Raw genomic sequence first — 23,162 nt, 5'->3', positions numbered from 1 at the left:
AGATGTGTCAGTGCCTCCAGATTTGTGGTACTTGAGCTTAATCCTTGGACTAAGAGTTCCTTTAACATAATCTGATAATCAGTAAAGGTACTGGCTTGATCATACTTCTTTTTTGTAATGTATGCTGTAATAAGTTCTACGGTGATGACTGCATAAAAACAATTAATGTCCACCAGAAAATGCATGCCCAAGAAGAGTTAATGATGAGAGAAGAGATTGGTGACAACACTGACAGGGCTCAGAAGCTATAACACCCATTTGGCGGTGTTCATAAAAGTCAGCAAAGCTGTTTGACATGTATAGCTAACTTGGTATTAGTATTTTCTTGGGCAGCAATTTTTTTGTATGTTTTTGCTTTGTTAGTTTCAAACTAAACTGCAACTATTATTTATCAGCTGCACTCCCCTTAATCAGGTTCTATAGAATTCTGTCTGGTTTTTTTCCAGATCAAATAGAGAAAAGAATCTATACGTGAATTGACTTTGCAATCGAATGCTTCACATAGACCATCATTAGAAGCTTAAGAAATTAAGACTTTCGACGATACTTTGTCGATCAGCTTCTCCTGTGGTAAGTTTTTTGTTGTTTGATCCTTTAAAAACAAAGGAGAGATGAGCATCCCATTAAGGAAATGCTGTCAGTGTTAGTAATAAAGGTTCCGGATGCTAAAGTTGCTATTTTTTGATATTGTTACAAAGTATACCCTCAGTTTGTTCATGAAGGCCAAGATGGGTAGTCTCTTATGGGAAATTAAGTCCCACTTCAATGTGGCTACTCGAATCATTGGTGGTAGCCTGCTACATCTATGTGTAGTTTCTGTAACTTGCATTAATGGAGTAATACACTTAAAGCTTTCCTTCAGTCATTGAAATAGCTGGATTTATATGCTTAAATTTTTAAGTTTTTTTTTTTTTTTCTAATTTGTGCAAATACCATTTGTTTGAATAGGTTCTCAATACTGCCATTGCTGTACATCTTTCTGTACTTCATCAAATTTTTTTTAGTCATTGCAGTAACAATATCCTCATGGGCTCCTCCATGTATTTGTTCCTTTATTTTTTTGACATGCATTAACTTCTCTTGTACTTAATCCCGTTTTATTATGGTGTTTTCTATTGTTGGATTACTCGACAAACTTAGGCGCTCTTATAGGCTTTTACATGTTTCACTTTGTTGGATTCACACTTAGGTTCCAATGGTGGATTCATCTGTATGTTAGGAAATCAGAGTAACCTATTCTGTCAGCGATCGAACCATAACATGCGAACCCGGAATTTTATTTTTAGGATGTATGAAGAAGTACTTTGGAGCGCACATATAGTATGTATTACACCCATTCAGAATTGTATGGTAAGAATGATTTGTGTTGATATTGTTTTCGACAATATTAGCTCAATTTAGCCAACCTTTTCCACTATCAGTTCATTGTTACGATTCCATAATTCTCTTTCTAAAATATCACCACCTTTCATTATCATTCCTGCTTAATTTTACTTAAACCAGAAAAATTTTGAGCAGGCGTGCCATATATTTTCCTTATGGTTTGGAACAGCTGGTGCAATGTGCCATGCATTTGATGGCACGTTCGGGCATACCTTTTTGCGCTTGCGCTAAAATTTGGCGCAGCAGCCTGTGGCTTCGTCACCGGTCAGCCACTCCACTCAGCCCATGGCAAGCGACGTTAAGTTTACCTGTTGTGACCTGATCCAGAGTACGCCAATTTCTAGTTTATATTATGTTGAGCACGACTTTCCAACAGGGCTTGAGCGGCCACTAAGACCCACCGTCCAAGAAGATAAGAATGCCTCCTCATCTGTTCTTTTATCCTGAAAACGTTAACCCAACAAACCTAAAACTCATCCAAGCGGTATTAGCTTTATTGATTAAGAGCTAAGCTATAGAAAATCAGTAATCTTTACAATTGTGTAACTTTCTAATGTCAATTTCTTATGGAATCAGCATTATATTTGATTCTTAGCCGCCTCGGGGCAGGAACCTGGCAACTTAATTTATGAGTTAGAAGTCATACTTTATTATCAACCTTGTCACTCGTTTGATTGGAACGTTTCTTTGTGATTATCCAAGACGTCCGTGAGAATGAGAGAGAGAGAGAGAGAGATGATACAAATTGATCCGACCTTGGATGTTAGTTGCAAGCCTCTGATTATATATATTTTTTCTATACAATTGTATTGCATCTACATATATCTACTTTTTAAAAAGGAAAAAATCTTTCTGTCCTAGCACAGCTTGATAAAAGAAGCTTTTTGTAGTAGGATTTAATGGAATGGCATTTGTAGTTGCACTACCTGTAGAGGTCTACCTCCGATAGAGAAGTTTGTTGTGGTGTTGGAAACTATAGCTTTTGGCCTTGAACAATAATAAAAGGAAAGTGTCTCCTTGATTCATTTCGTTTACATTTAAAATAGTTTTTACTGGATGGTGCGTTTCTAGATGTAATTAAGTTTGTTATAGAGTTAAATACATTTATGGTGGATTTTGAGATTGATGCATAGTTCCATGCTCAACTCTTAAAACGTTCTATATGCTGTAGTGAGAGTCTATAGAGATCTAGCTCTCTAGAGATGAAGTGTGTGCGCGGGCATACTTCCAATTTATACATACTTTTCAATTTATTAAATGGATTGCATCCCTATCCACCTAGTAAAATGACTAAATTAAAGAAAAGAGTATATAAACTTAATGGAAAATACATTTGTGAAATTATTATATATATATATATATATATTGAAGGAATCATATGCATTCTCTTCCAATCAATCATTGATAATATATATGTCTTTTTGTCTGTGAAAAAAATTGATGATTGTTTATCAAATATTCTTTCAGCATGCAATACTAGTATATAAAGATCAGCTGTACTTTGATGAATAAAGTAGTGAAGCGTCTTTGGTTAAATGAATTCAAATCCTTTCTAGTTTGGCATTAAATTGGAAAGATTCAGTCCTGCTTTCATGATCATCTTTCTATTGTGTAACGGTAACAGTTGTAATTAAGTGAACTCCATACAGTTTATGAAAAGTATTGTATCATATATTATTTAGGATCCGATCAATTACAATTATTGTGCAAAGCATAAATGGCTGTAACTGAAGGGGTATATCTCCCTGGTTCTATCCTCAACTCAGAGTAGCGAGGAAATGGAACGACTTGCCACGAGCGGGACGGTGGGCACGCCCATCTCGTGCTCTAAAAGGACGACCGACCGCCCATCGGGATGATGGCCATCCAAGCTGGATTCGTTCGTCCGACCACGCTGCTGGATTCGTTCCGGACGAGGCATTCCTTTTATCGTTTGCCTTTAAAATACCTATGATACCACGTGGGATCGTGGATCCCAATTTCTCTTCCATCTATCATTCGAATCAACAAATGGAGTCCTTTCTGCTATCAGTCCGACGGACGGTCGGTTTGCAACTCAACACGAGTATCGTCTCCATCTTCCATCATCTACATATATTTTATTAAATATTATAATTCTACCGGACGTCCAACATTTTATAAATAATGCCTTGCCTGATCCATGCTCGACCCGTTGCTATCTTTGTTTGGACAGCAATTGTGTCAAATTTCACTATAGTGAAAAACTGGTCATAGGCTTGTGTACAAAAGTTATTAAATTTTATATAGGTCCGGCTTAAAATTTGATTAAAAATGAATAGAGTTTAGGGCTAAAGTCCGGCTCATGATTAGCTTTACTGTAAGGGTATTTAGTATGGGTTGGTCATTACAATATCAAAGATGATGCAGATAGAGATAACGAGATCATCATGTTCAGCTGCACCATAATGATTCTACATGATAGTAATTTCAAATCATTCTTATTTCTCGAATCATTGTCCAATCTAGTAATAAAAAATCCATCCTTGAGGTCGGATATTCAAAGGCCATCCAATAATAATGATCTTGGGTTAAAACTTAGAAATAAAAAATACCATTCGGTCCAACAAAAAAATTGGTATATCAAAACACCATTAGTATATTATATCAATATTATATATTATATTTATTAGCATTACATATATTGCATTTATGATATATATTATATTATAATATATTATTAATCATATAATTATCATACTATTATTTATTTAATAATTTTAACAAAAGAAAATGGGTCGCGGCGGGTGCTTGCATCCTGGCGGCAGCTGAAAGTGGTATATCGGTAGATAACGCGGAGAAGCGACGGCATAAATTAATACAAATCGGGTGAGGATAAGACGGCGTTCGCAAGCAGTGGGGCACCCGCGATTTTTTTATCGTTTTGGGGGGCGGACGGTGGAGGCGAAGGCAAACCGATCAGAAAAGCTCAGAGCCGAGGCTCGGACCATCGCGATACCTCTCTGTTCTCTCTCTCTTTCTTCGAAGAGAATCATAGAAGTGAGAGAGATATAGATAAGAGGAGAAGCTTCGTCGCGACTCGCGAGGGAAGGAGGGCGGGGTTCGGGGGAGAGAGCGGTTTCTCTTCTCCTATTAGCTTGTCTGTTGGGGTTTTTGGGGGGTTGGGGGTGGGAAGGGGTCGGGGGCCCTAAAGCTGGATGGTTGGGATGAACGGCGGAGGGCGGGGGAGGACCGGCGATCGGGCGTGGAGGCTGGCTGACGAGATGAACAGCAACGGATGCCGCGGGATGGAGTCGGAGTACGTGAGGCGGCTCCATCGGCACGAGCCCAGGGAGAATCAGTGCAGCTCCGCTCTGTTCAAGCACATCAAAGCCCCTGTTCATCTCGTAAGTGTTTCGATTCTTTGGCTATTATTGGTATCGAGAACAAAATCTACGGTGCGGTTTTGAATGGTTGCTTCATGGACGTCTAGGGATTTGATATGTGGTATTATCAAATATTTTCGAGTAGATCTGAAGGGGTTCAGATAGAAAAGTTATATGATTTTCTTCAAGAAAAAATATATGTTGTACTAATTAAGCTATATTTTAGGGGATTGGTGTGGTCCGTTCGATTAGTTTGGATTGGCATGATTTTGTTCTCGTTGGTAGCCCGGTTTTAATGTGGTTTCCTTCTATTTTCTCTGAAACAGATGGAAGGGCGATACGAGGAATTTCGATTCTAGAAATCTTTAAGGATAATTATAAAAAAAATCATCTTCTTTCTGTTGGTAAACAAAGAATAGGATTGATTTGACCGACAATGCTATCTACGATTCAATATATTAGAAATTTATGGAATTTTGGCTACGGTGATGAATTTGATTGTTTCATTGATGGCAGGTATGGTCTTTGGTGAGGAGATTTGATCAGCCGCAGAAGTACAAGCCCTTTGTAAGCAGATGTGTCATGCGAGGGGATCTGGGGATTGGGAGCGTGAGGGAAGTGAATGTCAAATCTGGGCTCCCTGCCACCACCAGCACCGAAAGGTTGGAGTTTCTTGACGACAATGAACACATCCTTAGCATCAAGATTGTCGGAGGGGATCATAGGCTCAAGGTCTGGTCCTCTTTATCATCTGTCCCTTGTGTTTCCTTTTTCTTCTTTCTCTGCATGTCTCATTGCTTGGTTCTTGGTCGAATAGGTCTCATCTGTTAAGAAGTTGGCCAAATGGGTAAATTTGATTGCTATATTCCAAGTCACTTAGAATTGCATGCAGTCTTGAATGATCAGGTTTCCATATCTTCACTCTGTGTTGGATAACGTTATGCTTACTAGATGCTTTTGTTTCTTCTTGATCAATTATGGATATAAGAATGGCTATAAGAATGACTAGTGCTTTCTCACTGGTTTGCTTGATTGATTTGCATCAACTGAAGCTGCATGTCTGTCTTTGTGCTTGATTCCTGTAGCAGTTCTTCTTTATTTGGACCTTACAGAGATGTTTCCTTTTTGTTCTAAAAAGAAAGGTCCATGTGGTACCAGTCTATAGCTGTGGAAGTTTGATTAGATTTTGGATATATCTCGCTGAACTTATAGTAGCTGTTTCTTTCTTTCCAGCAAAATTTATAACATTTGAGTCAAAATTCCTCCACAAACCTTTTCCACACAGCTGAACATTACCTAAATGCCATAAAAATGGGTGCTCTGTTGACTTCTTAATGGTAAAATTGTTCATCAACTTTCTTCTTTCCATCTAAATCCAATTTTTCAGATTTTCAATTTCCCAATTTGGTGCAGCTTTTGTCATCCAAAATGTAACTTCTTCCTGATTGATGTAAAATATGTGTCAATTCTATCGAGTGTTGTCTTTTTTTCTCCTCATTAGAGCTCCTTCCTTTATATCTGTAGAACTATGTAGTTGTTATTGCAACAGGAGTGTTTATTTTCTAAAAGCGATCCTTGGATCTGGGGATTGTGCATCTGGTATATAATGTAAATGTTTATTTCTTTGTCATAGTTTAGAGCATCGTTACCGAGCTGAATGTCTTTCTCCAATCTGGCTGATGTTGTATATGGGTAGTTTATTTTGTAGAGTAACAGCTGATGCTTAGTACTTCATTTTTGACTGCGTTTCGAGTTTTACGGCTCATTCACCAACATGTCACTTGGCAGAACTACTCATCCATCATCACCCTCCACCCCGAGACCATCGACGGGAGGCCAGGGACACTGGTGATCGAGTCATTTGTGGTGGATGTGCCCGATGGGAACACCAGGGACGAGACATGCTTTTTCGTGGAGGCCTTGATCAAGTGCAATCTCAAATCGTTGGCTGACATATCAGAGCGCTTGGGGGTGCAAGATCAGACCGAGCCCATTGATCGGTGATTCCATTGATTCATCTGCGCGCGGAGCAATGAAAGTTGCCGGGATAAAGCTTTCAAGCCATTCTGGACTTGGAAGCTTTTGAGACACTGGTAGTTTATTTTCTTCTTCCTAGCTCCTACTGTTACCCTTTTTATCCTATCCTTCCGTTTCATTCCCATACTCTTTCAAAAGTGAAGGCGATGTTTTTGTCTGGGTAGTACCAGAACCTCATTCTCTCGTGAGACACACAAATTCAGAGGTCGCTTATAGTTAGGTCTCTCTTGGGTTTTCCTGAAGGCCTTTGAACACTGCTTTGGTGAATCTGTGTCCGGAATTGATGATTGTATGATTTTCATGATGAAGGCTAGCTTATTTATCTGATGCTGCCGTGGAGATGGGAATTTAGAGGACCTTCGACTGTTTCGTTGGGTGCACTTTGGAGGTATTGTATATATTCGAACAATGAGATAGATTCTGGATGGACATGGTTTTAGTAATAGATTTCATCTCCCGAGCTGCCATCTTTTCTCTTGGTTGAAATACATATATCGTCACTTCAGACTTGGGACTGTTTTTTTTTTCCCCCGCATACGTGCCGCAAGTCATGGACCATCAGTTTATAGTTTTGCATGATTGTCTCGAAAATTTTTGATAGTCCAAATCAGATCTGTTAGTGAAATTTTTCTCTGACGTGCCCCAGATTACGGGGTATGGCTGGCTACAGTCCTGAAATCTTCTTGTGCGGTGGAGGATGGAAGATAGCCCGTCCGGGCCTACGTGGTTGGGACTGGTTTTTGGGCTCGACGCCTCAGTTGGGGGCCAGCAGAAGCTTTAAATGCGGCTGACCGGCTGCTTTGCCGGTGGAGCCGTTTCTTAATTGGTGGGCCGTTGGGGGAAAGCATCGAGACCGAATGCTGCGGTCGTCGTGGCGTGGACGGTGGCATGCGTCACGCTTCCTCCACTAGACGACAAAGGAAACCTGAAAGCGACTCTCTCCTACCCCCGGCCGGGTTGGCTCTTCGTCTGTTTCGGCGGCGTCTAAAACAATGAAGTTAATTATATCCGTCATTGTCGCCCATCGGCTTCTTCTAGCGGTTCATTTTTAAGGTTGCGAGGTTTTGGTTCAAGTCATTGCGAGTTCCAAGCTCGAGTGGCCGACGCGTCGGCCATGCGGCCTTTTTTAAGCAACAGATTAGGCATTATTCAATGAGGATGGGATTGTTATATTATTATAATATATTAAAAAAAATATAGCAGAAAGTTGAAGAGTATGAGATAAGAAAAAAAAAATTATTTTATTAAATTAAAACTCAAAACAGTTATAACGTATTACGGGTACTGTACATCAATCGACGGAGTTCATTAAGGAAAAGCAGCATTCTGCTTGTGCAGCGGCTCCCTCCAAAATTTGCCGATTAGTTTGTCATGTGAATTGCTTTTACAGGGACGGATTCGCTGTATCGTCGCCTGTATATCCTGCACGGTGGACCTGATCATCTGAGAAATTCTCTCTCGTTTTAGCATGCGCATCAAGAACGGGAATCACAGGAGGAGGTCCCGAAAAGTTCCCTTGGTTCCTTCATGGAGCAAAGCCTCGCTTGTTAACTGTTACCCATGGTTCGTTCGCAGGGACTCTTGGCAATACACGTGAGCGAGTAAAAAGCATCCGCCCTCACGGTTCCCAAAAACAAAACCAGCACGTGCGAGCACGCTCTCGGGCGAGAAGGAGGGTTCCATGTGCGACAAGTCTGCTTTGCACGTGGTGAGATCTAGCAACTAGTTGAGAAGCATACTCATTAGTCAAAACTCTAGCCTTCCTAATAACCGTTTGATCGGGGGCCATAAATTGCTTAAATATATAAGCATCTCGATTCTTCTAATGCCCTATAATATTGCAGCCAAAAAAGGTCCTACCTAGTAATAATTTTTTTTTTGGTACAACAGCGGCTCATAAAAAAATCACATAAAGGCTCAAATAATGACCTATGGACTGCCTAGATAAAATTTTCAAAATGGTGAACGGTAAAAGAGACAATCCAGTCTAGACACACTGTGGTCCCATGATCTGTTCCATTATTAATGAGTACCATTCAGTCCAGGTTCTATGAAACCAGTCCTGAACTAGCATGGTTCCAATGCGTAATATCTTGGAACCATATGACGTATAGGGCAAAGACTGTCATGGACAAGACCAATATAATGCAAACAGAGCTGAGTAGGCAGCATACCCCATGACATCCTCCGCATTAAAAAGCTAAATTCTAGGTGCAATTAGGAATCGCCATAGTAGTTGCCAAAAAGTTTTGCAAGAAGAAAACAGTATACAGATCTCGCCTTACCTGCGCCTCTGAAATATAAAATGCGAGAAAAAAAACCATTGGTTACATTAATATCCATAAATTTAAAAAAGAAGGTTTGTAGGTAAGGGGAACCAAAGTCGCCAATGGCTGCGTATAAAGAGAGTTGCATTGTTCCCATCACCACGACTATAACATAGTCCTTGCTTAATGGATGGGGCTCGTAGAAACTAGCACCAAGAGGGGAGACTCTCCTTAAAAAAAGGCCGCATGTCCCGCGGGTCCAAAGATCCATAGGTTACTCTTGGACATAATGGGAAAGAGATGCCCCGCAAGAAAGCAGCCATTCACTGACCGAACCTAATTCTATCTGGGATAAGAACGTCTGCTCAAGATATAAGTGGGAAAAAAGTGAATCTTTATACTTTTTTTTTTCAGTTGAGGATTGTGGATGTGAATTATTATTCCAAGTGATCACTTATATGGCTAGCTGCCTCATCTAGGGCATTCGGAAGTTGGCTCTTGGATATTGGTGATTTGATTTTTATTCCTACAAATATCTTTTCATGTTGCAGGGCTAGACTTACTACCATCAAGAAAGTTTCCTCGAGGTTTCTGGTGTGGTCGTGTAGAGCACCAATCCCCAATGGTATAGAAAATATTTTTCAATGAATTTGGGCCGTGCTTAGTAGTCTTTTTCTTTACCATTGGCGATTCCTCGTGCCTCCCTCTAATCTTTTTTCTGTTTTTGTATCTGATGTGTTAATGTCTTGGGACCCGCCAAAAAGGAGGAAACTGCAGAAAATGTGATCATGATCCAACTGATTCGGATCCTTTCAGGTTGGATTGCCATTAGACCTGCTTATCGGGCGGTTCAGGCCGGATTCGGGCCAGGCTTGATCCAATGCATAACTAAAAGTAGCCAAGCCCGAGCATGACCTGGCCCGGCTTTCTGGCTTACTTCTCAGATCCGAGTCCGGTAGCTTTGGACGTCGGGCCGGGCCTCGTACTTTTCGGATGGTGGATGATGATGCTCACTAGTCGCCTGGGGATCTCCACTAGGGTTGGCGCTTGATGGGCACGCAGAGGGGGAGGGGAGTCCACGGCGGCGGCGGCGGCGGCTAGAGGGGGAAGGGAGCCCGTGGCTGTGGCAAGAGAGCAACGGGAGACCGTGACGGCGGCGAGAGGGGAAAGAGAGGTGTCTGGCAGAGTGGCACTGCTATAGCATGGCCTAAAATTAGACAATGAGGTCTTCTTAGAGAGCTACAAAACGTAGCTGAGTCAACATCATACTGTTATACGTACGGTATAACAATATATATATATATATATATATACACACACACACACACACACACAACATAGCTCGAGTATTTGATCAGTTAATGGAATCACTGTGAATACTATTAGGACATTCATGCGGCAATGCTCGTACTATTGACTCGTAACCTTCATACTTGCTGTTTCTTACTAGTTACTATCGCGAACTTGACGGCCCACATACCAAGCACGTGACATATCAAGAAACAAACTCAAAATAGATTTATTTTCGGATGGAAGTATATTCTGAAATTCTCCTTTTTCTTTAAAAAAAAAACATCATCTTACTTGAAGAATGAAGCTTGTAAGAGTAATTTTACCGGCAATACAAAATATGAAACTCCTGCATATTTCTTTTAGAATGGCATTGCCTTAGCATTGCTCGAGCTCAGACAAAGAGGTCTTGGAAAAAAGTCACAAAATGCGTGAGGATCAGCGTTATATAAGCCCGATGAATGGTAAAATAACATAACAAAAGACAACATAAAATAACTCCCAAGTATTTGATCAACTGATGGAATCACTGCCATCCAGGCATGTCGCGAATCCTGCACCAATGACTCGTAAATAATCTTCGAACTTCTTGTTTTTATCTTATTAATGGAACTGGGCTTGTTTATGGTCGGTTCACCTAGCACGTTTGGGCTATATTTGCTTCTGCTATGGGCTTTTCTTTTTGTTGGACTAATTGGGCTTGGATTGTGATTGGTCTAGCTTTGGTGAAATTGCTTGGAGTTGTTCATTAGTTTGGATTCTCTTGCCTCTTCCTTCTCTCTCTCTCTCGGATCCCCTTTTTTTCTTATTCTAGTTGTTTACCCAATTCATATGTAATAGATATATAAAAATTTAAAAATAAAAGTGGACTTATTTTTGGATGAAAGTATAACTGTTTTGGATAACATGCACTCTTCTTAGCTTAGCAAGCTAATTGTTTTTAATGGGACAAAAAAAAAGAGAGCACAGTAACCAAAAACATCGAATAAATGTTCTTTTATTTGAAGTGGCCACTCAGACATTTCTTGCCACTCAGACAAGAAAACAAAATTACCGTCTCTACTTTGTCTTTAATCAACAGAATCTTGGTTCCACCATTGGTTTGCTTTGGAGCCATAAAATAGAGGGTGGGAAGCTTTTTTTTTTTTTTTATAGTTCATCAGCAACTCACACTAGTCTCGCATGAGTACTGCCAGTTTGCCATCTGAGTCAAAAAATAAAATACTCCACAAATGTAGAGGAATGGATACAAAATGGGTCCAGAGAATTTTTCCAGAATGACGAGCAGCAAACGAGGTGATCCAGTCAGTAGCTCTGTTCGTCTTTCGCAATATATGTGCAATCTGAAAGGTATTATATTCCCTCAGCAACCTCCTAATATCATCTTGCTCGTTAGATAAACCGGATTAGCCTCTCTTTGTCCATAGAAAAAAGCAAGATCATATTAACTCGCAGGTGGTACAGAGTTCGACAGCCGATTCCATGGCGCGGCCGAAAAGCGCTGACCCAATTTAGAACCAGGGACCGATTGGAATGGCTTCAAGCGCCACCTCCGTTGCGGCTCCAGACTCCTGAGAAGGTCGAAGGGTTTTGGGGGTTTTGAGGCAACACACGGGAGGAGAGAGAGGCAAGGAAGCGTAGAGTTGATTGGAATAGAGACGGAGGAGAGGGGATGCCTCTTTACGATTGTCTGCTGCTGGCGAAGCCCCATGCAAAGAAGGAGGCGTTGATGGATCTGGTGGCCCGCGTGGGCCGGCGCGTCTACCAGCGCAACGGCGTCATCACCGACCTCAAGTCCTTCGGCACCGTCCAGCTCGGCTATGGCATCAAGAAGCTTGACGGCCGCCACTACCAGGTGCCCCCCTCCCCACCCCCAAATATCTCAATTTTTTTTTAATCTTAATGCCCAATCTGTCCATTTCTTGATTATTATTTCTTTTTCCTTTTCCATTCAATTCCTAATGTTTGCAATTGTACTAATGGAGATCTATGCGGTGCTTTTGGTTTCATGTTCGGGTGTTATGCGATGACAATCCATTATATTAACTTGTTATGCCTCTTTTAGGATGATGATGTCAAGAATCCAACTAATTGTGTAAAAAAAAATTGGGGTGGAGATTTGGATAAATTAGTCTATGTTTCTTTATTTTGTAGCTTCGGTGTTTGATGAAATGAACGGGGAAAGAGAAAACTTGGGTTGCCTGTATTTTCCGAATGGGATCTGAGACGAGTTTAACCTAAGCTTAACTTCATTGGCAATGTTGATTAGAATTATGGTGGTATGATGACGATGACTGCAAAATGCCATTACAAATAAATGTTATTTTCATTCGTTGTGCTAGATCCTAACAATCAGGTGTCACCATGTCAGCCTGTCAGGTTTTCCTCATTTTTGTTGTTAGGTTTTTAACTTGATGGACTGCTTCCTTCAGAGAAATTGTTTTTGCTGGAGGTGTTTTTTTTTTTTAAGATTGTAATTGTTTGGACGCCAGCTATGGAAAGTGGATAAACAATTTTTAGAAAAATGTCCTTTGATATAACCATGACATAAATATTTTGAATTTCTTTTCCAAGTCCACTGAAAAAGACAATAAGTTTGAAATTTTAATCATAACTTAGTATCTAATCTACAGAAAAATTAGCAATGATGCTGGGTTTTTTTAATTATTTTCTTTAGTTTGACTGTCATTCTTCATCTAGTAACTTTTCTTCTCTATTTCCTTCAGGTTGTTGTCTTTTCCCCTAAAACTCCAGACTTCATACAAAGTCATGTCAGTCTAAGAATCTGCAAATTAATTTGCTAGGACCAAATGGAATTAAAGGTGTAGGGTTTGGATCCCTTGATCTTCTGTTGTGGAATGTTTGAATAAGTAAACAAGCTAATGCATAAAACAATGAGAACAAGTGCTGAAGAATGCATGCTTCTCACTGTATGATGTAAGACCAGCAACACTGTAGGCATCGCTGCAATTAATATAAGATGATGGTTTCGTAAATGAACATCTGGTAGAAAAATTTTGCCTTGAAGAAAGATATAGATAACCCTAATCAAGGACATGATAAGGTCAAATTGGATAGGATAGATTAATATTATGAAACACCGGAAAAAGGGGCTTGATTTATGTCAAAGCAATTAAAAGGAGAGAGAAGGCCTGAGAAATCGTGGATTGGAATTTTGATTTGTGATTTGTGAAGAAGGATTTGAAAAAAAAAAATGTAAGCAAATCAAAATTCTGGGATATGAATTATTTCTCTTGAGTTTCAGTGTGCTTCATTAAACAGAAATAAAGGTTAAGCTAGAGCATTTTCTGTAACTTGAAATGATTTCAGTTCTCTCTCTTATCTATTGTAGTTTCTACATTGACCAATTTCTGTCCATTTTCATTTCTTTCTTTTAATATTGAAGATTGTTGCTGTCAATACAGAGTTGGAACCATTCAGAGCCCTTGCAGTATCTTCTCTTGATTTCTTTTTTTGGAGACTATTTGAATTTTATACGAATATCTAAACATTAGAAATTTGCACTGAGAAATTTGACTATTCCTGTTTAAAAGATGGATTTTTAGTCTAGTGTTGAAAAAGAAACAATTAGGAGGCTTGCAAGTCCCTCTGTGAGAATCATTATTCCATGTGTTTCAAGTGTATAGGTGGTGAGGGAAAGTTTGAGTATTTGCCTGCGGACTTCAAGTTGACCCTTCATATTTTCAGTCAATTGCTTCATTCTTGTTGTAAAATATTCTTAATGTATTATTGAATAATTACCGAGAATGCGATAGTGGATTATCCAAAAGCCAGTAGAAGGGTATTTAAATTAATCCCGAGTCATGCTGGAGCATGAATAATTTGGAGAGAAATAATAGGATCAAGAAGACAAGACATAAACTCTACTTGAGGTACAAAAACATGTGGCTGACCAAAAGTAGACTCATGGAGGTTAAGTGCCAATTTTAAACAGACATTTTCTATGAATAAAATTATTAGTGTGATATCATAATTTTTAACCAAAGGAAAAAAGGAATAGAGAGAGGAAAGAAGAGTAGAAAAACTGTGATTTTACAGACATAGAACTGTGGTGACAAATAAATGATATCATTACTCTTTTCGTGCATTTTTATTCCTATGCATGAGTGCATGAGGCTTTATCACTAGAACAGGGATTGTCTTTGGGTTTAAGAGATATAAGTGGAGACTACCTCTGTGTAATGGTATTTTTTTTATATATTTATTTGGCATGTTCTTGCTTGCTTTGGCAAGATTACCCACCTTCATTTGTACAAGTGGATGGATGTTGAAAGGCTTGGGGGTCATGGTGAAGTATTTTGTTATCAAGGCACACATGAAATTCTTTGCTTGTAACATATATTATGTTAGTAAATATGTAATATCTGGTTTGCCTATCATATCCGGTTTTGTTTTTTTTTCCTCCATATGTATAATTATCCCTTGTTATGCGAAGTTGGTGTTGTTGTTAAATGGTAACCATTGTGCTTTAACTGTTCTTTTTTTCTGAATATGCTCAATGCATGCTATATGTGCAGGGCCAACTCATGCAGATGACCATGATGGTTCCACCTACTTTCAATCAGGAACTTCAGTATTTGAATAAGGAAGACCGTCTGCTGCGCTGGCTTGTGGTAAAACACAGGAATGCTGTATATGGACTAGAGTTCATTAATGAGGATGATGGAAAAGATGAGCTAAGCATGTTCCGCAGTGGTAGCTTGATAAATAAGGGAGAAGATGAGGACGACGATGATGAGGATGAGGACGATGACGAGGAGGACTACCAAGTGGAGTAGGCTGGTTAATGAGTTTCTGCACAGTTTTGTATTCAATTCTCCTGCAGTCAAATCGTGAGCATAATAAACTATGCTTGCAATTTGATGGAAAACGGGAAGAGGAAACATATTTTTGATTTGGTTGTGGTAATGGCATTGAAGAACTGGAATTTTGTTCTCTGCTTTTATGATTTGGTTTATGTCTTACTGTTTTATTGTACTGAGTGCATGACACTTCATTTAGAGAAAATTGTGCTTTTGCAGTTCGCATGAATTGCTGTAGACCTTGATTTCAATTTGTTGGCAGTTCAATTTCCAAGTTTTCAATCCCCTCTAGTTACACCTGCCTTTGTTATTTGTTGATGTCATATTTATTACCATAGCAGATGGAGCAAACTCTAAAATATACGCTGACTGGGAACACTGTAAGCATTTGATGAGTCACCTTTTACAAATGGCTTAAGTTACTGCTCCAGAAGCCTTGGAAGCTTCTTCCTCTTCTTTTATTTTATTGGATTGGATCGAATATTTTCTTTTGTTTTTTTTTCTTTTTTGAGTTTTTGACTAATCTGATTTATACTCTTAACCGGAATTGACTTGCAATCATGGAAGGAGAGTATGTAGGGAAAAAGTGGTACAAGACGCCATTGTTTGATAAGCTGATTGTTTAATTATGTTATGCTCTAATGGAAGGATTGATTTTTCACCTGGGCACCCGGATCTTGCACTCATGCTATGCTCAAGTGCATGCTGCCGACCCTTTAGCTAGTATAGATTTTCTCTCAAATGGTAAGGAGCTGCGTGGAGCTCAGAAGAAACTATGCAGGAGTTATTATATGTAGTTGGAGAGTCTATTCATGAGCATGTTGTCTCTGGGTCCATATCAGCAGTTGGATTCTCTTTTTTTTATCCAAAAAAACTATCATCTCTGATCTACATCCTCAATTAATTTGACTCTTTTTTTATATTTAAGAAAGTAAACATACTATTTATGTAAGCCATGTATATCATTTTCTCTTATCACCTATTTTTCAAAATTTTATGTTAAATTATATTCTTAGCATATGCAGCTTTTATATTATAATGAACAGAAAGTTGCCAAACATGAACACTCCTTTCATGGGCAGAAAGATGATGATATGATCTCTATGGACTAGTATAGGTCTTTTTCTTTTTTCTTTTTCCATTCTCGTTGCTTTCGTTTTCTTCTGGCATTTTGTCTCGAGGCTCAAAGCTTCATGTCTTGTCATGTCATGTCACTCGTAACAATTTTAAAATCCTAGTTCACCTTAAGAGGCTCGAACCCATGTCTTTAATTCGAAGAGAGGAGACCGACCCATGAACTACACCTTTTCCACTCGACGACTGCCATATCGCACCGCATCTTACTAAACCGCGCCTGCGAACCAAGTTTTGACACGAGTGATAGGCGTCGGTTGTTGTCGTCGGACCATGATACCGTTATATATCTTAACCATGCGTAATGAAGATGCGCTGCCACCAGGTCGGCGTGCCTGTGGATGCCGCCACCTTTGTGGGTGAAATATAAATATAATCCTTGGAGCCCACTCATCTTTTGGTTTTGGGTCTCTGTCCTCTCACTCTATACGTACAGGGTGGCAAAACTCAGCATCGAGCCAGGCTTTCGTCGTATTTGTGATCCCCACCACCAATCCATTTTAAGGGAAGGTAAGTGGTCCATGCTTTCTGCTGGATTTCAGATAAGAGTATACCTTTCATAGCTTCTGTTGTATGAACGTCGCTGGTTGAGGATAGAATGTGTGGGTGAATTGCGACTTCTGGATCGATGAGGTGGAGAGATGCATGAATTTCCCGTCCCACAAGCATTGGCATGTCTCAAATATGCAAATGAGGCACCCTTGAGCTCTTACAAGCGTGTGAATACAAATGGTGATGGGTGTCCATGCATTGCTTCTTGTCTCCAGTGCTCTATTAGGTAAAAGAGAAGCCTCAAACTTGATTGTGTTTAACTTTACTTGACAGAAAGACTCAAATTTTGTCAGTGAGTTTCCAAAGGCATTTTCTTAGTATCTTAGGTATGTCTACAATTTTACCATTACAATACAAACACTTTGCTTCTTCTCATGCTTAGCCCAAGCTTATAAGTGCTAAAAAAAAAAACCCTCCTCAAGGCATATTAGTTGTTTTTTTAAAACGAAAAACTTTAATGCTTGATTTCCATCACATTTTTTCCTGATAAGAAGATAAGTTTTACTGCACACACAGAAAAAAGAAGAAGAAGAAAACATTTTTTTAAATCTCCATTGTTATACTCGTAGCCAAACCTGACGTTCGAACTCATCTTGTTTATAATTTTGTTGCACTGTCCATACGAATTGTTAAGTGTCACATTTCTTTTAGAGAAGACACGTAATATCGCTATAATAGCTAATACCAACTATATTTACAACATACATCATAACAGAAAGCATACGATAGCCATCAAATTACATCTCCGTGCTCTCCGGCCATGAGAACGATGCCATCAGAAATTCAGAAAGACGGGACTCAAGAAGCTGGTCCATGGCTAGAGGGTTGACCAAATTCTCAAGTCATAAGATCCAATCGAGCTCACCACCTGCCACCAACACCCTGCGCTAGGATAAGCTCATCTACTACTCGGTGGGATCCAAAACAGAAGACCACACCATGGCAGTATCTATGAACATCATCCTGTCTTCCTAAAGCTCAAATCAAAAGCCCCATCATTCCCAAACTTATAGCAAGTGGAACACAAGCGTGAGTGGCCAGGCCTGTCAGTTACTATTATCCGTGCCCCATGGCCCCTCCTCCAGCCAAGCAATTAAAAAAAAGGAAGGGGAGCAGAAGATTCCCCTACCACCATCTGTCCACTTCACTCCCTGTCTCCTACAATTTTCTTTGCTCCAATCCATGGCACCGAAGAACAGCTTGTAGCAAAAAAATTATTTCCAGTCCTTCGGGCTCTGTTCACTAAACATTCCCTCAAGCTCTCAAGGTCTCCTCCAGAAGGTGGTGGTAGCAGTGTGCTCCCCCACTGGACTAATCTCTGCGGCTCACGGGTCAATAGCAGTACAGACAACATCTCTTGATCTGGAGTTTTGTGGGTGGACTCACTCGCTCCCTATTCTCTCTCTCCATTAGATCCTGGTTCCCAAGTTCCCCTGTTTTGGATTGTTCTTCCTGGAGTCTCAGAGTAAGTCGCTCTTCTCTCTGGGGATCTAAAGTCCTCGATTTATCCATTAAAAAGCTCTTCTTGGTGCTCTCTCCTTGACCTCTCTGCTTCCAAGCTCCTTTTCTTCTCGTTTCTTTCTTAAAGCCCGTAGCTTTGTTTACAAAAGATGGTATTTCGAGTCTTGGTGGGACTGGCGGCGGCGGCGCTTCTGGTGCAATGCGGCGCGGCAGGGACGGAGGTGACGTGCTCGGGTGCCGTGCCAATGAGGTGGCGGAGGGAGGTGTTATCAATTACCGACTTTGGGGCGGTTGGCGACGGGAGGACTCTCAACACTTGGCCTTTTATGAAGGCGATCTATGTGATTCAGCACCGGAGGAGGAGGGGTGGAACTCTTCTCTATGTTCCTCCTGGTGTCTGGCTTACCGGGAGCTTTAACCTCACCAGCCACATGACCCTGTATCTGGCCAGAGGAGCTGTTATTAAGGCAACCAAGGTATTACTACTTCGTGTCTAGCCTTTTTCCTCTCCTTTTTCAAGTTACTACCATGCAATGTGACCCGGATCTTGTGGTAAAAATTGGATCTTTTGGCTTGAGTTAGAGAAGCATTCATCCAGTTCATCCAGCTGCTAAGTGGAAGGGCATGAAGAGCTTATTTGTTTGATGACTTTGTCAGAGTTTTTTTTTTTCAAAAAATTTGGATCTAGATTGGTGAGGGAATGCTGAACAGAAGTCGTTTTACTTGGCTCTCTTGGCTTCATTTCTTCGATTGATTTCCAGTTGATTTTCTTTTTCCTCCCTTCTTCCAAGTAACCTTCTGGACTTGGTTGGTGCAGGATACATGGAACTGGCCCTTGATGGATCCTTTACCATCTTATGGAAGAGGACGCGAGCTACCCGGAGGAAGATATACGAGTCTCATTCATGGGAATGGAATTCGTGATGTTATAATAACAGGTTAATAATACTAGCTATATTGCTTTTGTTATGTTGCTAACTTGCTGCAGTTTTCCAATTGCTTTAGCAGTAGCATGTTGTTGTTTCCATGGAAGTATTGAAAATAAGATAAATATATATAGATATATAGAAGTAGCTTAAAGATTACTCATAGTATGCTAGAGATTCAGTTTCTTAATGCAGCAAAAAACAGTGAAAAGCCCATTCCATGTCTTAGGGATCTATTATTTTAGTTTTACCACTGCCCTTCAATTGAAACGCCAGAAGCTGTAATTAAAACTCTGACATCTTGTCATGCACCAGAAGCCCTTTTCTTGTCAAAAATCATCTGATGGTTATACTGTTTATATTTCCTTGAAATGTTCTTGATCTGTTAGGTGCAGTAAAGTTTCTAAGAAGCACATGATCTCTTTAAAGAAAATGATTCCTTGACCTTGATAGAAGACAAGACACAAGGAATCCGACATGCGAAGCAATAATAAACTCAGATCAAATAGAACACATATTACAACAAGAATTTACCTTGTATTTTTCCAACAATTTTCTCTTTCATGCTATCAAATTGGATAAAAAAATGTACATGTTGTTGTTGTTTATGCTAAGTGGTTCTTAGGTGTGTTATCCTTTAGTTTTCCTAGGTATGCTAGGCTTGGTTAAGATCACAGGACAGTAAACCTACAAAAGACTGACATATAACCTACATTTCCGAAGCACTTCGCCCAAATTCATACAAAATTCTTTGCATTTCAAGTTATTTATTTTGAAGTGTAAGATATGAACTAACAAATATTTGAAGTTGCAGATAATTTTATCTTTATTTACATACACAATAAAGCATACAATTTAAACAGAAAAGGGCGTGAATTAAGCTGGCTAGCCTAGCTTGACTCGGGTTCATTAGGTTGACCAAGCCTGATTGTATGGTTTGACTCATCTCATGAACATGATATTGAGTTGAATGTTGGTTAAGAACAATACCCCGGAAACTGACATTAAAGGAGTTCAGGCTTGCTACTTGCAATGACAATTGTGAACATACATATGTAGGACCGTACTAATATAAGTACTTTTATATATGTAATAATGATTTGATTATTCTGAATCATTAGTTTTTCATGTATTCTTTTGTTCACAGGTGAAAAAGGAATAATCGATGGCCAAGGTGGAGTGTGGTGGAATATGTGGAGACAAAGATCCCTGCGTTTCACAAGACCTAATCTCTTGGAGTTCATGCATTCTAGTGATATCCTCATTTCCAACGTGATCCTGCAGAACTCTCCATTTTGGAACATTCACCCTGTTTATTGCAGGTGAATACTGTGTTTTTTTTTTTAATCTCACCAAAATGCTGAGTCTCACTAGGATTCCGCTGTCCTTGTTCCAAAGGAATGGTTAATATGAATACCTGTATTTCCTACTTTATATTGCAAATTATCATAGAAATCTTTCAATTGTTAACCCTGTTATTTTCGAGCTAAGTTTCACAAGAATTTACCTCAAATTCCTTGAGCTTTCAAACCTAGAGTTATGTAAGAAGCCATGCATTTACCAAATTATTTTTTGGTTGTTTCGTGATTGCTGGAACTCCACTATGTTGTCAATAAACCCTTACTCCTGAAGCAATTGCTCTCTTGGAACAATTGCTTGTTCCTTCGGCACATACCTAAACTTCAGAATGCAAAAGAGGAACTAAGGGGCATATTATTCCCCTGTCACTTTTTGGTTGTGAGTATCTTGCTTCCATTTTCTGTGAAGTTAAAGTTGAAATGTCCGAGGCATGAATTCCGTGCTGGCCCTGTATAAAATTCTCTCTGAATCTTCATTTCTGTCCTTCAGGCTTTGATGGTAATCCTACCTGCCCTTAAGTTTGAGTCGCCCAACATTTTACTGTATTTCGGTTAATAATATCATTTCTTTTTTTTTTTCATGGTATCGAAAAAATATCTTATATGTTTCTCTATGAGATTTTTGAAAGAAAAGATGGCCATGTTTCATCTAAATCTAACTATTACTTTCTTTCAGCAATGTGGTAATAAGATACGTGACTGTATTGGCTCCATCTGACTCTCCTAACACTGATGGAATAGATCCAGGTATGGTTAACTTCTGTAGTTCTATTTGGCTTCCTTTTGTTTTTATTTTCTTTGTGTTACAAATAGCATATATAAAATATTTAAGTGAAAAAAATTTCTTCTTTTTCTTGTGAATTAGTTTTTGCATAGAAGAGCTCTCTCTCTCTCTCTCTCTCTCTCTCTCATCAGTATATGGTGGGCTTGTAAGATTGTTAAACTGTTGGCTTCTCTACAATTATGAATTACAGATTCCAGCTCCAATGTCTGCATTGAGGATTCCTACATTTCCACTGGAGATGATCTGGTGGCTATTAAGAGTGGATGGGATGAATATGGCATCGCCTATGGCCATCCTAGCTCTGGCATTACGATTAGGAGGTTGACAGGCTCCTCTCCCTTTAGTGGGATTGCAATTGGGAGTGAAGCATCAGGAGGGGTGGAGAATGTCTTGGTGGAAAACATTAGTCTCTTCAACACTGGCATTGGCATCCATATCAAGACCAATGTTGGGAGGGGAGGGTATATAAGAAACATAACTTTCGCCGATGTGAACATGAACAATGTCCGCAAGGGAGTGAGGATTGCAGGAGATGTCGGTGACCACCCTGACGACAAGTTCAATCCATATGCAATCCCAGTAGTCGACAAGGTGACGATCAAGAACGTTTGGGGCATCAACGTCCAGCAACCTGGGTCAATTGAAGGCATCAAGACCTCGCCTTTCACTCGGATATGTCTCTTTAATGTCAAGCTCTGGGGCAGGCCCCAGAACACGCCATGGGAGTGCACGGCTGTGAGCGGGGCTGCCCTTGGGGTGCAGCCGTGGCCCTGCGCAGAACTGACCGGCAACTCTGAATCAGGTTTCTGCTCGAATGCTTTCTAATGTTTGCTGATTGTTTCATTGGATGCTATTGTTGTGTGGGGAAGGTATGCATTCACCTTTCCTCTGATTGGAATAAGTTGTTTGAAGGTTAGACACTGGTTGATTAGACAATAGGATGCTAATGTGGAATTAGAGGTCTTGTCAGGAAGCATTCCTTATCCATTTGTTTTTTAGATGCCCATGAAATAGCTATGGTTTTGCCATGAAGATGTTTGTGCTAATATTTGGAGTCATTGTAATTGTTCGAATTATATTTGCAATCCATTCTTTATTTTCTGCCATCTCTTCTTGGTTTTCTGATGGAGTATACCATCTAAGCCATCTTCGATTCTTTCTTCAGAATCTTAAGTTTTCCTGCTCCTCTACACTGTAAGAATTCTGGCTCTTCTTTCCTAGCACAATCTCAGGATCCTTGCCTGTGCCGGATGTACCACTTTTCATCTCAGGAAATATCTAAGATATTCTGGCAGTAAAGGAGATCACTAGATAAGCTTTGAATATCAGATCTATTATAGGAGCTATTGCAGAGTTACAAGACGTTCATATATCCTAGGATCTCGCACTTCGAGTGGCTTTATTAGACTGAAAAAATCCTTTATAATTGTTTATAATTATTTATAATTATAAATATCGTATCAACTACTATTTGGACTTATGAAATTTTGTTGATAAAATATTTTGGATTCGTTTATATGTATATATAAAGGGCTATAGGATCATGATTAAGAATACATTTCAAGTTAGGAGCAAAATAAATAACATAACTAACTATATAAAAACAAATTAAACCATATATAATTCCTAATCCACTCACCTTCTGTATCACATCAAATTATATAGCGAACCAGGTTGGCTAATATAGGCAAATATGTCTGAACATATCATCTCTTACCAAACATTTAGCACTTAGCATATTATAAATAACCTAATCATGAAAATTTGAAATCAATCGACAAGGCATGATTGCTCTCACCTGCA

At 39.6% G+C, this 23,162-nt stretch overlaps 3 protein-coding genes across 4 annotated transcripts; all 3 read left to right on the top strand.

Moving 5' to 3' along the window:
- Window positions 1–4,246: 4,246 nt before the first annotated feature.
- Window positions 4,247–7,250, top strand: LOC103707144 (abscisic acid receptor PYL3-like). Its single transcript, XM_008791563.5, has 3 exons — window positions 4,247–4,748; window positions 5,244–5,459; window positions 6,516–7,250. Exons 1-3 carry the CDS (start codon window positions 4,560–4,562, stop codon window positions 6,729–6,731), a joined length of 621 nt encoding a protein of 206 aa, XP_008789785.3. The 5' UTR covers window positions 4,247–4,559; the 3' UTR covers window positions 6,732–7,250.
- A 4,543-nt stretch (window positions 7,251–11,793) lies between these two features.
- Window positions 11,794–15,373, top strand: LOC103707061 (uncharacterized). Its single transcript, XM_008791451.5, has 2 exons — window positions 11,794–12,176; window positions 14,860–15,373. Exons 1-2 carry the CDS (start codon window positions 11,994–11,996, stop codon window positions 15,118–15,120), a joined length of 444 nt encoding a protein of 147 aa, XP_008789673.1. The 5' UTR covers window positions 11,794–11,993; the 3' UTR covers window positions 15,121–15,373.
- Window positions 15,374–17,795: 2,422 nt separating this feature from the next.
- On the top strand, window positions 17,796–22,465 carry LOC103707418 (putative polygalacturonase). 2 transcript variants are annotated; one of them, XM_008791935.5, is made up of 6 exons: window positions 17,796–18,295; window positions 18,419–18,767; window positions 19,109–19,229; window positions 20,365–20,539; window positions 21,252–21,322; window positions 21,550–22,465. In XM_008791935.5, exons 2-6 carry the CDS (start codon window positions 18,441–18,443, stop codon window positions 22,182–22,184), a joined length of 1,329 nt encoding a protein of 442 aa, XP_008790157.1. In that variant the 5' UTR covers window positions 17,796–18,295; window positions 18,419–18,440; the 3' UTR covers window positions 22,185–22,465. The 2 variants fall into 2 exon arrangements, with proteins under 2 accessions (XP_008790157.1, XP_008790230.1); XM_008792008.5 differs by having other exon boundaries at window positions 17,918–18,295; window positions 18,441–18,767.
- Window positions 22,466–23,162: the final 697 nt, after the last annotated feature.

This window comes from Phoenix dactylifera, chromosome 12, assembly GCF_051530095.1.
Source record: "Phoenix dactylifera cultivar Ajwa chromosome 12, Ajwa_hap1_PhDact_Kaust_v1.1, whole genome shotgun sequence".
Taxonomy (NCBI): Eukaryota; Viridiplantae; Streptophyta; class Magnoliopsida; order Arecales; family Arecaceae; genus Phoenix; species Phoenix dactylifera.
This window is presented reverse-complemented; position numbering and strand designations above follow the sequence as displayed.

Coding starts and splice junctions, on each gene's coding strand:
- LOC103707418 (XM_008791935.5), top strand. CDS start 18,441: ATGGTATTTCGAGTCTTGGTGGGACTGGCGGCGGCGGCGCTTCTGGTG. Junction 20,540..21,251: donor ATTCACCCTGTTTATTGCAG/GTGAATACTGTG, acceptor ACTTTCTTTCAG/CAATGTGGTAATAAGATACG. Junction 21,323..21,549: donor CACTGATGGAATAGATCCAG/GTATGGTTAACT, acceptor TATGAATTACAG/ATTCCAGCTCCAATGTCTGC.
- LOC103707144 (XM_008791563.5), top strand. CDS start 4,560: ATGGTTGGGATGAACGGCGGAGGGCGGGGGAGGACCGGCGATCGGGCG. Junction 4,749..5,243: donor TCAAAGCCCCTGTTCATCTC/GTAAGTGTTTCG, acceptor CATTGATGGCAG/GTATGGTCTTTGGTGAGGAG. Junction 5,460..6,515: donor GAGGGGATCATAGGCTCAAG/GTCTGGTCCTCT, acceptor GTCACTTGGCAG/AACTACTCATCCATCATCAC.
- LOC103707061 (XM_008791451.5), top strand. CDS start 11,994: ATGCCTCTTTACGATTGTCTGCTGCTGGCGAAGCCCCATGCAAAGAAG. Junction 12,177..14,859: donor TTGACGGCCGCCACTACCAG/GTGCCCCCCTCC, acceptor CTATATGTGCAG/GGCCAACTCATGCAGATGAC.